The 12,788-nt window shown below is 43.5% G+C and overlaps 1 protein-coding gene across 1 annotated transcript in view; it reads left to right on the plus strand.

Annotated features, from left to right (window-relative positions):
- Positions 1-6,774: 6,774 nt before the first annotated feature.
- Positions 6,775-12,788, plus strand: part of SFMBT2 (Scm like with four mbt domains 2) — a gene marked incomplete at both ends in the record, with an annotated part of 135,728 nt that continues 129,714 nt past the window's right edge. The window contains one exon of the mRNA XM_080918490.1: positions 6,775-6,865. Within this exon, the coding sequence (XP_080774616.1) occupies positions 6,775-6,865 (91 nt within the window). The remainder of the gene's footprint in view (positions 6,866-12,788) is intronic.

The raw sequence follows: 12,788 nt of genomic DNA on the forward strand, positions 1-12,788 counted from the left end.
AGAGGTTGAAAATTCAGTGTTTTCCCCACTGTATTTTGAAACAGCAACTCACACTGAACCTGGATCTCACTGGTTCTGATAGACTGGCTGGCCACTTAGTACTGGGATAACAGGCATTTACTATATTTGACTTTGTTTTATGTGGATCCTGGAACTTGAACTCAGGTCCTCGTGCTTCCAGAAAAAACACTAGCCTGGGAAGCTCAAATTTCTGCAATGGCCCCCCATGTGAGCGCCTGACTCTGCCCACTTTATAGTTCCTGTAGCATCATCCACAAATTATTGAGGATTGAGCTAAGGAGGCTATAAATTAGAGACAAAATGTGACCCTGGGAGGTGGTAGCTGGCTCTAGCCCAGTATTTTCTTCTGGAATGCCTGTTATTTCCAACATATCTTATTTCCAAGTATTGGGGTATGATTCTGATTGCAAAAAATTAGCATTTCTTATGCCGGGGTAGCAATTTGTGTCAGATTTCAATCTATTTAGAGTGAAAACCAATGAAGTCTGGTTGAAAAATGGAGAGTAAATTGCTGTCTTAATCAAGGTAAGTCAAACTCCGATCGGATGGTACATGACACCATTCCATGGACCTTCTGCCCCAGACAATCAGTCCATCTCATTTGCTGGTGGGAGGAGGCAGGGCTTGTCTGTTCTTAAGAAGGCAGAGAGTTGGCTGGTGAAAGCCCCAAGTGACATACTTAGTCAGGCATTATTAGCAGAATTAGCCGCGTGACAAGGTGCATATAAACAAAAGGGATGGCGGAGGTGCCCGGCCACCCAGCACTGAAAGATGCTTTTCATCTTCAAAGCCATTTGCAGAAACGGTCTCCCCGGGCTCCAGTGATTGCAGGTTGCTTGCTTCTTAGGAACATGGAAGTTATATTTTCTCAGAGATCAAGTTTTGCTCCCAAACTTGGCTGTGCTTCCTTTAATTTAAATTTTTTTTTGTTTTACATCTTAAAAAGATTTATTTATTTATTACATGTAAGTACACTGTAGCTGTCCTCAGACACGCCAGAAGAGGGCATCAGATCTCATTACAGATGGTTGTGAGCCACCATGTGGTTGCTGGGATTTGAACTCAGGACCGCTGGAAGAGCAGTCAGAGCTCTTAACCACTGAGCCATCCCTCCAGCCCCTGTGCTTTCCTTAGATGCCTTTGAGATTTTCCTCTTGGATTGGAATCTTTTGAAAGATTCGAAGGTCTCCCTGGCTCTTTTTGGAAGTCTGAACATGTGGACTGACTGGGATTCAGACATGCAGTACTTATTGTAAATCTTTGCATTTTATTTTACTATCTGGAAAAATTATTTTTTCTCTCCTCCTTTTTGAGTTGGGAATATAATAAGTAACGGCAGGCAAAGACAAGTATAAGAGGAGCTTCTGGAATTAAGTTTATGGAAGCTGAGGGCAGCCAGAGAAGTGGAGGACATGCTCCTGATGGTAGATTAGGAAGGCAAGGATCTAATATAATTTTTGAAAAGATGGTGTAAAATAAAACGAGAAATGAAGGAGGTCTAGCCATGGTGGGATGACCTCACTTTTGAGGACAGGTGTTTTTTCTTCCTTTTTTTTTTTTTTTTTTTTTTTTTTAAAATGATTTATTTATTTATTTTACAAGTACACTGTAACTATCTTCCGACACACCAGAAGAGGGCATCAGACACCATTACAAATGGTTGTGAGCCACCATGTGGTTGCTAGGGATTGAACTCAGAACCTCTGGAAGAGCAGCACAGTGCTTTTAACCACTGAGCCATCTCTCCAGCCCTCATATAGGCGTTTTTTCCTAATTGAAGATTAAAACTTTTTTTTTTTTACATTATATATTTTATGTGTTCTCATATGTGCCTGCCACAGTGTGTGGAGGTCTCTCCTTCGACCAGTGGGTCCCTGGGATTGAACTCTGACCATCAGACTTGGTGGCGGTTTTTTTGCTAGCCACCACCTTATGATATCTCTATCCACCTAAGGGATAGGTTAAAATATGTGAGCGCATTAAAAACATGTTCAGCCAGACCAGGCCCGGCACATTCTGCACTCATTTTTTTTCCTAGGGAGCTACCAGAGAGTGCACTCCATCAGCAACAGGGAGAAGCCGAAAGACAGCAGTAGATGCTGTAAAAGGGGAGAGGAAGTGAAATCTTTATACAAGAGCTATGTCCAATTAGGGCAGCTCCAGTGTAGACTGGACGTAGATAAAGAAGTAGGAGTGGTCGTTGCCACAAAAGAAAGTGAATACTATCTCCATACTTAATTTATCCTTTAATTTTGTGTATCTATATGTATGCATGCCTATATATACATATATAATACATTATGTATGTGAATGTACATGTGGATAACATAGGTTTAACACTAAATTTCTTTCTCTATCACTCTAAATCTTATTATTTTTTTTTTTTGAAACACCAGCCCACTGAACTCAGGGGGGCGGGTCTAGGCTGAGGGGGGCGGGTCTAGGCTAAGGGGGGCGGGTCTAGGCTGAGGGGGGCGGGTCTAGGCTGGGTGCAGTAAGCTCTTGCTTGTCCTGAGCCCCTCACAAGTGCTGGGAATACAGATGCCTGTTGTCCAGCTTTCTTCTTTTTAAAAACACATGTGCTGGAGATCCAGACTCAGGCCCTCATGTTTGCAGGCAGGCACCTTGCAGGTGGAGCCCCTACATTCTTTGTCTTATTATGGATAGGAGCTGTAATCAAGCTTTTGTTGACTTCTTAACGTTCTTCAGAGTTAGCTCAGGCCATGGGTGATCTGTGTTCTATTTTTCTTACGGAATTTAAATGTCTCAAGGAACACATCGATGTGTTCTTTTTGAAAATAAGAATCGTTTTCAAGCCCGAGATGGCATTTGCTATGTGAACAGTGTTTTCAGAAAAATAAAAATGTCCTACTTGATAATAAGCCTAGAAACATTATTCATTATACGGCCATTTTTTTTTTTTTTTTCAGCACGGTAAAACTCTCTATACAGTGTTCGATGAATTGAATTCGATTCTGAATTTTTTATGAACTTATGAGAATATGCACCAAGAAATCATTTTGAGAAGGTAGAGACACATGAAAACGATTTTCACTAGGTGTTAGGGTTAAGAAAGATTCTTGTTTGCTGTTTCATTTCATTTTATTTTCCCGGATATCTGTCTGGGTTTCGCTCAAACTGCGTTTGCAGTCCTGCCTCCAGGAGGTGGAAACCCCCGGACCCTGGCTCTTACCAGCTGATTCTCTGAGCATCCGTGACACCTGATTTCTAGGCTTCCACATGCTTATGCATACATGCACATCCACTTCCACACACCTGTAGACAACACACACGCATGCACACACACACATATGCGAGCACATACATACATACATACGAATACAGAGAAAAAAACATCTAGAAGTGTAGAGAGGTTTAATTCTCCTGCTCAGCCTGGGGACTTTATCTTTGTTGCCAATGTTTCTTTTGAGTTCTATTTAAAATCCATTTGATACATTTACCTCAATGTCTGACTTGGAGACCACCCATCCATGCTGTCTGGTGATCCAGAAATGAATACCGGGCTGAATTACTAGCGTCAGGAAGACTTTATCAATAGCCCCCAGTTGATAAGTACCTCAGAAGCCCGCTATGCCTCAGTTATTAATAAGTACATTCATGGACTTTTCCTCTGCTTGCCAGAAAAGCTTTGTATCCGACAACATTTTTCAGATGGGATGACTTTTTTTGTGAACTTATAAATAAACGAGAAAAGTCAGTAGTTGTAGTGGAACACAAACAGGTTGGTGTCTAAGATTGCTTCTCTCCCGACATTGTCTGCTGTCAAAGCTGGCACGCCTAGTTACCCGCCGGTCTGGCACTAGATAGTGTCACGTGACACCAGTAGAGGGGAAAATCGGATGGTTTGTAGCTTCTTGGGCTTTAAAATCTCCATGTTCTCTTTTAACAAGCTTGACGTTATTAAATTAAATGAATAGTTTATTTGAGAGAATTGGTGGTGGCTTAGGATGTGTTCCAAAGTCTCTCACATGTGGCTTCCCAGTGTTGGGTGTCTAGTGCACAACTGTTGGATTTGTGGATATTTAAGTAAGTTGCCCTTGTGTGTGGGCGTGTGGGTAGGTGCGTGTGTTTCTCTGTTCCTGTGTCCCTCTGTCTGTCAGCTCGCCCGTCTGTCTATCTTGTCTGCTCTTTTGTTTATTTAGTTGGGAGCTTTTTTTTTATTGCACAACATGTGATGTATTTGAACTGAAGGTTTTTTCCCTGCCTTGGAGTTGGACTTTGGTTCTCCACACTCAAGGCTGATCAGTATCTGCGCTCTCTGTGTGTTCTTCCAGGATCTTTGTCTGGCATTTCTTTTTCTGGATTCTTTGCTTTTCGTAACTGTGTCTACAACGGAACCAGCATCCTAAGGTCACCTGATTAAACCTCCCGCTCCATCATCACATGATCTTTGAGCTGGGTTACCAGGAAATGCCCAAGTTTGCTCACAACAGAACCTAATGACCCATATTGACATCAACTTGTAAAAGTCCTAGGAGTTTAAAGGGCTTCCTCTCAGTGCCAGGGGTGGGTCCAGTTTGAGTTGATTCCACCCTGTATCTACTCACCTGAGCTCACTAGTAGGGTAGACCTGTGAGTCCCGGGGGTCTGCTTGTCTCAGGCTCTGCAGTGTCAGGATTGTGTAAGTGTCCCGTGCCTGGCTTTTTTTTTTTTTTTTTTTTTTTTTAAGATTGCTTACAAGCAAATCCTTATGCTTATAAGGCAAGTGTCTGATTAAACTGTCTCCCCAACTCCTGATATTTAAATATCAACTTGCTGTAATTAATCCTGTGGAACACACTTGAGCTATCGGAAACCCTGTCTCCTATCTTCCTTTCCCCAGCTTCCAAATTTTCCTTAGTTACACTGGGTATATTTCATGCGCTTAGTAGCCACGTGGTGCTTGTGGGTACCACATCAACAGACATGAAGGGGACATTCCTTTCTTTGAGTGGTGATGAATGATATTCAGAGTTGATAATTCCACCCTTCTGATTTTAGGCAACTTTTCTAATCACATCCAATGAGTATCCACCCCAACTCATTTTCTCCCTGACAAAGATTGACTAACTCGTGCTAGACTTCATTGTATTCTGTATGTGTGCAGAGTAAGTCTAAGAGGGGAGAAGGTGTATTGTATTAAATGTGATTCAGATAAGATGAAGGTCTGATGGAGAATATCCACAATTAATAATACTAAGGAGGCATCATAGATGCTCAGCCTTTTGGAGTTGACAAGGATCTGTGATTGCACATAATCAAGCCCCTTATTTGACTGATGAGAAATGTGTGGCACAGAAAGGTTAATTTATGTCCCACAACTCCATAACAGCTTAGTTACTCCATATTCAAGTTAATGGTTCGTTTCACCGTGCCGAGGAGACTTTCGCATGAAATTCCCACACTTTATTCCCTAGCACAGGAGCCAATCCTGTTGCCATAGTTCATAGTAACAGGAGGAAGTTCCCCTTTAAAAGTGAAGTTTGCTGAACTTTGTTTATCTATCTTTGGAAGAAGAATTCTGCCACATTTTAATAAACATCTTTAACTTTGGTTTTGAAATTATAGAGTTTATTTAAAAATAAGAGCCAAAAAAGGATGGGTATATATAGCTTCATGGAGGATTCACAGATGAGGGCGTGCGCGCACGCACACACACACACACACACACACACACGCAGCCACACTCGCACTGAAAAGGAAATATGCTTCCTTCTAAAAATAGCTCTTATTTTTCGGGCTGGAGGTGAGAGCATTGTTGTTAATAAAATAATTTGCTTTTCAACATATCTTGTTATTAGCTGGGCGTGGCCAACATGCCTGTCTGTAAGCCTAATGTTTATATGTGGCAGCCAGAGGCTCAGGAGTTCAAAACTAGCCTTGGCTACATAGAGTTCGAGGCTCATCTGGGTAACAAGTAACAACCCTAACTTAAGCAAAATATTTGTGTGTGTGTCTTTTATTTTGTTTTTGTGGAGAGGTTTTCTTTATTTCTCTGTTTCTGTTTTACCCATAACACGCTGCCTGCACTTTCCTGTCTTGAGTCTGCTCCCCTGTCAGCTTTTCATTGCTGCAACAAAATCTTTGAGGAAAACAGAGGGCAAATACACAAACGAAATAAGGGGAAGGGAAGCTGTCTTAGGGTGTCACCTGCCTGATATATGTCTCTCCCCAGACATAACGGATGTAAAATGAGGAATGGAAGAGCTATTGTAGGATGAGGAAGTCTTAGCCATTTCTAATGTGAAAATACACAAAGCAATGTGCCTAGGCTTACAGAACTGTTTTCAGTCCCAACTCACTTGTGATCCAGGATGATGTCTTACAGGTTCAGGGCTGTACGTGGGGTGCTGAGTCGGAGGTAGGTTTGCAATGTCTCATCTTCAGAGGAGAAATGTCTAGCTACCTGGCTGATGGAGGACCATTGGGGACTGTGTTTGTTGGTGAAAAACATGTCCATGGTAGCGTCATTAGTGAGCTCTGGAAAAGTTACTGGCTTGGCTGTGCCACGACCTTCCTGGTTGATGCCGTATAGAGATGCGATGTGCTGTTCATTCTGCTCCCTGGTATTTCCCAGTTGGTACCTGCATTACCTGCTTCTGAAATGTTATGAGTTGGTGTGAGGGAACCTTAGGAGAGCTACATGAGTTGCTCTAATGAATCTGTTTAAAGGGCTCTAATCTTTTGTTTTTGGTCACCCTTATATAGCTCCCTGAGGAATGAATTAAGGGAGTAGGAGGCATAGCCATCATCATGGAGAAACATTTGCCAGTCATGAACAACTCATCCTCTGCTCTGGAAGAAGCAACCAACCCAGAAAATGGGAATAAGAATCTTGACACAGGTAAAATTCTGCATATTGGATTTTTCTGAGAATTTGCTTATTGGGTCAATGTCTTCTTGAGATGTTTGGGATACACTGGGGACATGTTTCTAGGTCTCCTGGCATTTGCTGTTCCTCCTAAGCCACAAGATACAGCACAGATACGGCAGTTTTCAATTTCCTAAGGTTTTGGGTCAGTATTAATATTGACCTGAAAGGCAGAGTGGCTTAGCTTACAGCGAGGTGACATAGTACCACTCAGCGCCTTCTGCTGGTAAATGTCTGTAAGCATCATCTGTGCTGTCCAGATAGATGTCACAGGCTCTCATGCTTAGGGAATGTACCATTGCTCTGTGCCACCCCTGGAGGTGTCCCATTACCAGCAGACTCTCCAAAGCAGCGAGCGTAGTGTGAAAGAGACTTAGGTCCTGTGAGTCTGTTTGATATAATTTGATAAAACAAAGCAAAAAAAAAAAAAAAAAAAAAAAACCCCAGATTGTGTTTAATTAGATTTTAATATTTAATGAATTTATAAGTGCATCTTTAAAAATAATTATGCACTGGTTTATTTTAAAAGGATACTTTGGTTTTATTTTTTTCTAAAAATAGAAATGCATGATTTATATATCAGCAAATTAAATAAGGGCAAGAGAGCTCTATGAATCATTAATATTTGTTACAGTGAATTCATACAAAATGTTGTGCATTAACTTAGAGGAAGAGTTGACCATTGTCTAATGAAATTACCAAGTTTGTCTCCACTTTAAAATAATGAATTGTGTGTGTGTGTGTGTGTGTGTGTTTACTGATATGATTGATGTATGCCATGGTGTTGGAGGAGAATCAAGCTTTCTTCACACTTGGGAGTGAGCACCTTCACATGCTGAGCCATCTTGCTGGCCTCATCTTTGTGCTTTGGTCAAACTAGTCAAAGATGGAGTAAAAAACTGCTTGATGACCTTACTGGATCAGATTTCTCCCTTCTATAAGGGTCTGTAAAACTGTAGAATGTGACTGTCTTACTTAGTACCGTAAAAGCTCTGCCTTTATGTAGTGTCTGCTTCAGAATCAGGCAATTAATTCCTCCTGGTTTTTCTACACATAAAGGATGAGCCAGAAACATCTTTAAGTACAGCTATAGGAACATTTATAAGGACAGCTTGCACCTTGGTCCTCTGCAGAGAAATAGAAATACTTTCTGAGAGATCCTTATCCCCCAGGCTAAAGGCTCAGATTAATTGTTCTTTCGTTGATTTGCCCCCCCTTTTTTTCTCTCTCTTCCTCTCTTCCTTTCTCTCCTCTCCCCCCTTTCCTCCTTCTTTCCCTCTCCCTCCCTCTCTTCTCTCCCTCTTTCCTCTCTCCTTCTCCCTTTTCTCCCTCTCCCTCTCTCTCTTACTCTCCCTCTCGCCTCCTTTCCCCCTCTCCCTTTTTTTCTTTTTCCTTCTATTCCAGTTTTTTCTCTCTTCCTCTTACTCCTTCTTCCCCTCCTCTCCCCTCTTCTCTCCTCTCCTCTCCTCCCCTCCTCTCCCCTCTCCTCCCCTCCCCTCTCTCCTCCCCTCTCCTCTCTTCTCCTGTCCTCTCCTCCCCTCCTCTCCCCTCTCCTCCCCTCCCCTCTCTCCTCCCCTATCCTCTCTTCTCCTGTCCTCTCCTCCCCTCCTCTCCCCTCTCCTCCCCTCCCCTCTCTCCTCTCTTCTCCTGTCCTCTCCTCCCCTCCCCTCTCTCCTCCCCTCCCCTCTTCTCTCCTCTCCTCTCCTCCCCTCCTCTCCCCTCTTCTCTCCTCTCCTCTCCTCCCCTCCCCTCTTCTCTCCTCTCCTCTCCTCCCCTCCTCTCCCTTCCCATCCTCTCCCCTCTCCTCCCCTTTCCTCTCTCCTCCCCTCTCCTCTCTTCTCCTCTCTCCTCTCCTCTCCTCCCCTCCTCTCCCCTCCCCTCCCCTCTCTCCTCCCCTCTCCTCTCTTCTCCTCTCTCCTCTCCTCTCCTCCCCTCCTCTCCCCTCCCCTCCCCTCTCTCCTCCCCTCTCCTCTCTTCTCCTCTCTCCTCTCCTCTCCTCCCCTCCTCTCTTCTCCCCTCCCTTCTCTCCTCCCCTCTCCTTCCTTCCTCTCCTCTCCCCTCCCCTCTCTCCTCCCCTTTCCTCTCTTCTCCTCTCCCCTCTCCTCCCTTCCTCTCCTCTCCCCTCCCCTCTCCCCTCCCCTCTCTCCTCCCCTTTCCTCTCTTCTCCTTTCCCCTCCCCTCCCCTCTTCTCTCCCCTCCCCTCTCTCCTCTCCTCTCCCCTCTCCTCCCCTCCCCTCTCTCCTCCCCTCTCCTCTCTCCTCCCCTCCCCTCCCCTCTCTCCTCCCCTCCCCTCTCTCCTCCCCTCCCCTCTTCTCTCCTCTCCTCTCCTCCCCTCTCCTCCCCTCCCCTCTCTCCTCCCCTCCCCTCTCTCCTCCCCTCTCTCCGCTCCTCCCCTCCTCTCCCCTCTCCTCCCCTCCCCTCTCTCCTCCCCTCCCCTCTCTCCTCCCCTCTCCTCTCTCCTCCCCTCTCCTCTCTTCTCCTGTCCTCTCCTCTCCTGTGCTTTGGACTTCAGGCTGCAGTTGTGTGCTCAGATGCACGTGGACTGGCAGCTGAAGTTCCTTTCTGGGTTACTTGGAGTGCTGTTCACAAGTGCCCCATTTTCCTCTCCCTGTGATGGGAGGAGCTACCCGTATCTAAGGATGATTTAAAGCCACCTTTTAGCCTCTTTTCACGTTTAAAAAAATTACCTAACATGTAAGAGATTGTCTTCTACAAGACTTTGTTCATGGGGAATCTGCCAGTTTCTGGAATTTCTACCATAACAGTTCCAGGCAGGCTTTAACATCCAGCCGCGCAAAGCCAGGTTCCCTTCAAATTGTAAAGTGAGCTGATCTCCAGCTTTTATGAAGAAAAAAGATGTATGGACCACTTGTTTATTTTATTTTTACTCGAAATCACTTGTGCTCCAGCTTTTCATAAGACACTCTATTTATGTTTATTCTGGAATATTCTGGTCCCACAGATAGCTTTCTGTTAAAACCAAACAAAACTGAAACGGTTGTTTAATGAACACGCCTGCTTTCCTTTGTAAGGTGTGAAGTGTTCAGAGTTGCTTTTCATAGTGGGTTTTCATGACATCATGGGAAATGCCTCCTATTTGACCATTTATGATGTAGGAGTTGTCAGAGTTTCCTTGATAAAATGTTTGTGGGTTTAAGAGGTTTATGGATCAGTTGTAAATATTTTCTCTGGCTTTATGAGATCTCTCCTCATAAACATCTTGTGTGTTTACTGATTGCTCATTGAACGTGCCTTTAGAGAATCAACTGTTTGGGCACACAGTCCGGAGGAGAAGGAATATGTGGCAGATTTTAAAAGGCTGTATTATGGGTAAACCCAAGTTTTGTATACAGCTTTATAGTTTAACAGCGTGGCTAGAGTTACCAGGGTTGGGCATACAGTTTTTGTGTTATTTAATCTCATTCTGGGTCTGGTATGTGACTTATTTTTATGAAGTGTTTCTGTAGTAGGCCAGAATGTCTTGTTTGTTTCGATGTCTTAGATGCTCCAAGTCTTGTATCTTCCTAACTTAGGTTGGAGGTCATGGCTGTGTTCTCTCAGGGTTTGGGTTTTAAGCATCTTTATTGGTACACGCTCAAGAAGCAGCTGTAAAAAACTGCAGTGCAGAAGGCGAAATTTAAAGTCATCACCCACCATCCACTAGATTTTTTTTTTTTTTTTTTTTAGCTAAGCCTAGTGGTGCAAAAATATACCTTCACAGCTTCTTGGAATGTTGAGCCAGGAGAATCACACATTTGAGCCTTGTTTGGGTTAAACAGTGAGTTAGCGAGAACAAGTCTTAAAAGGTAATATTAGCATTTTCTGATTATAAAATAAAATAAAATACCATTTTCTCTTCATTTCCTAGACGATGTAGAGTCTAAGAAAAGACAATTACTTTTTTCCCCCTTAATTGAAAAACCACCAGCAGGAGAAAGGGTAGGCATTCATCCTGCAAGTCCCCCATTCCTCATTCCTCTGGCCCACCAGAGAGCACATACCACGTCATGCCTGAAGATGGCATTTCCTCTTGGCCAGTGGGTTGAAGATTAACATCCTCTGAGCATTTCTGTAAGACAAGGCATTCGACGTGTTCCTTTTAAGTGTGTGTGCTGTACTTTTTGCTGGGTGTCCTTCACAGTCTTATGGATGGCTTAAAGTCACGTGCACAGACATAGTAGTTACATTTGCTGCTAGACAAACAACCCAAGGAAGGGAAGTTTTATTTTTGGATCTGTCATGGTGACTTGCACTTGAGGTGTCTGGTCACATTGTACCCTCAGTCTGGAAGCAGAGAGATGAGGGTGCTGGTTCTCTTTTCCCCTTTCTCCATTTTACTCAGGCCAGGGCCCCAGCTCATGAGTAGTGCCATTCACATTTAGGGTGAAGTGTCCTTCTTTAGTAAACCCAGTCTAGAAGGTTGACCACAGGCTGCTTAGCTCTAATCGTATGAAGTTATAACCTAAAGTTTATGCATTCTTTGTCTAAAGTGTATTATTTGGTGCTTCTTGTTATATAATGTTTTGGCAGTTGTCTTTCAAATCTCAGGTGTGCAGAATTATGTAAATTTAGAATACTTGTGCCCTCCCCCAGTCTGTCTTTCTTCCTTCCTTTCTTCCTTCTTTTTTCTTATATGAACGTACTTTAAGAAATCAGAAAGCTGCTTTTGGGATTCTCTCTCCTTTCATCTTGTAGATTCCAGGAATTGAACTCTGGTCTCCCTCTATCTTTGGCAGCAAACCTCTTTGTATGCTAAATTATTTTGTCTGCTTCAAAGAAGAGTTAACTACGTTGAGAGACATTGTATCCATTTGGTTGTTTGGGTCTTTTCGCTTGAGGTTTGAGAAGCACAATCTGTAGGCTTCTGTTGGTGTGAGAGGCTCTGAGAACTCTTTGATGGCAGGGGGCAGGGCTTTGCATGGGGTAGACATGTCGCCAGTGATCATATTAGGGGCATCAGGCAGCTGGTATGTCCTGTCAAGAACTTGCAGAGAGACCTCAGTTCACTCAAGTGATTTTTGTGCAATTCTGCTTACAATTCTCTCTCTCTCTCTCTGTGTGTGTGTGTGTAAAAGTGTATCTGCCTGTTACTGTGTGCCTGTGAGTGCGGAACCAGAAGAGGGTGATAAGAGTGTGGTGGATCCCCTGTAGCTGGAATTACAGGTGGCTGTGAGTTGCCGGAGAGCAGCAAACACTCTTAACTACTGAGATCTCTTTCCAGCCCAATGCCTTTTTCTTAAAGTGTCACTGAAGTCGCTGTTTTATAAAATCCTGTTAGTTTCCAGTTTCCAGCCTCGGTGGGTAAGTAGTTTGGTGTCTGTATATCTCTTGGCCCACGCTTTGGGCTGGAAGAGTCCCTTTACATTAATTTCTTCCACTCTTCCCACACTGTGATGTCTATCATGGCTAGTGTTAGGCTAATCCATGGATGTCAGCCTTAAGACCACTCTTACTCATTTGATTTAAAGCACAAATACTGCTTTTAATTTTGATAAGGCATCAAAACATTGTTTCTTCTTGTCCCCTGTTTCTTTTTCTCTCATTGTCTCTGTAAGCCTCACATCAATGGTATCTTCCTTAACCAATCAATCTCCATTTTTTTTTTTTTTTGGCAGACTCTCTTATTGATAACACACACACACACACACACACACACACACACACACACACACACACACACACACACCTGGGCACTACCTATCATGACTTTTTATTTACTTTCTGGATATTTGAAATCATGTCCTCATTCTTGGACAGAAAACACTTTACCAAAGGAGCTATCTCTCAGATCCCCTTCCCCTTTTAACTCCATCTTTGTTCAACAGCAAGCTGAAGTTCTTCAGAGAGTGCAGCTGTATCCTCTGAAGCCACTGAGTCAGCTTGTGTCTTGAGAATT

Source organism: Micromys minutus, assembly GCF_963924665.1.
Source record: "Micromys minutus genome assembly, chromosome: 6".
Classification (NCBI taxonomy): Eukaryota; Metazoa; Chordata; class Mammalia; order Rodentia; family Muridae; genus Micromys; species Micromys minutus.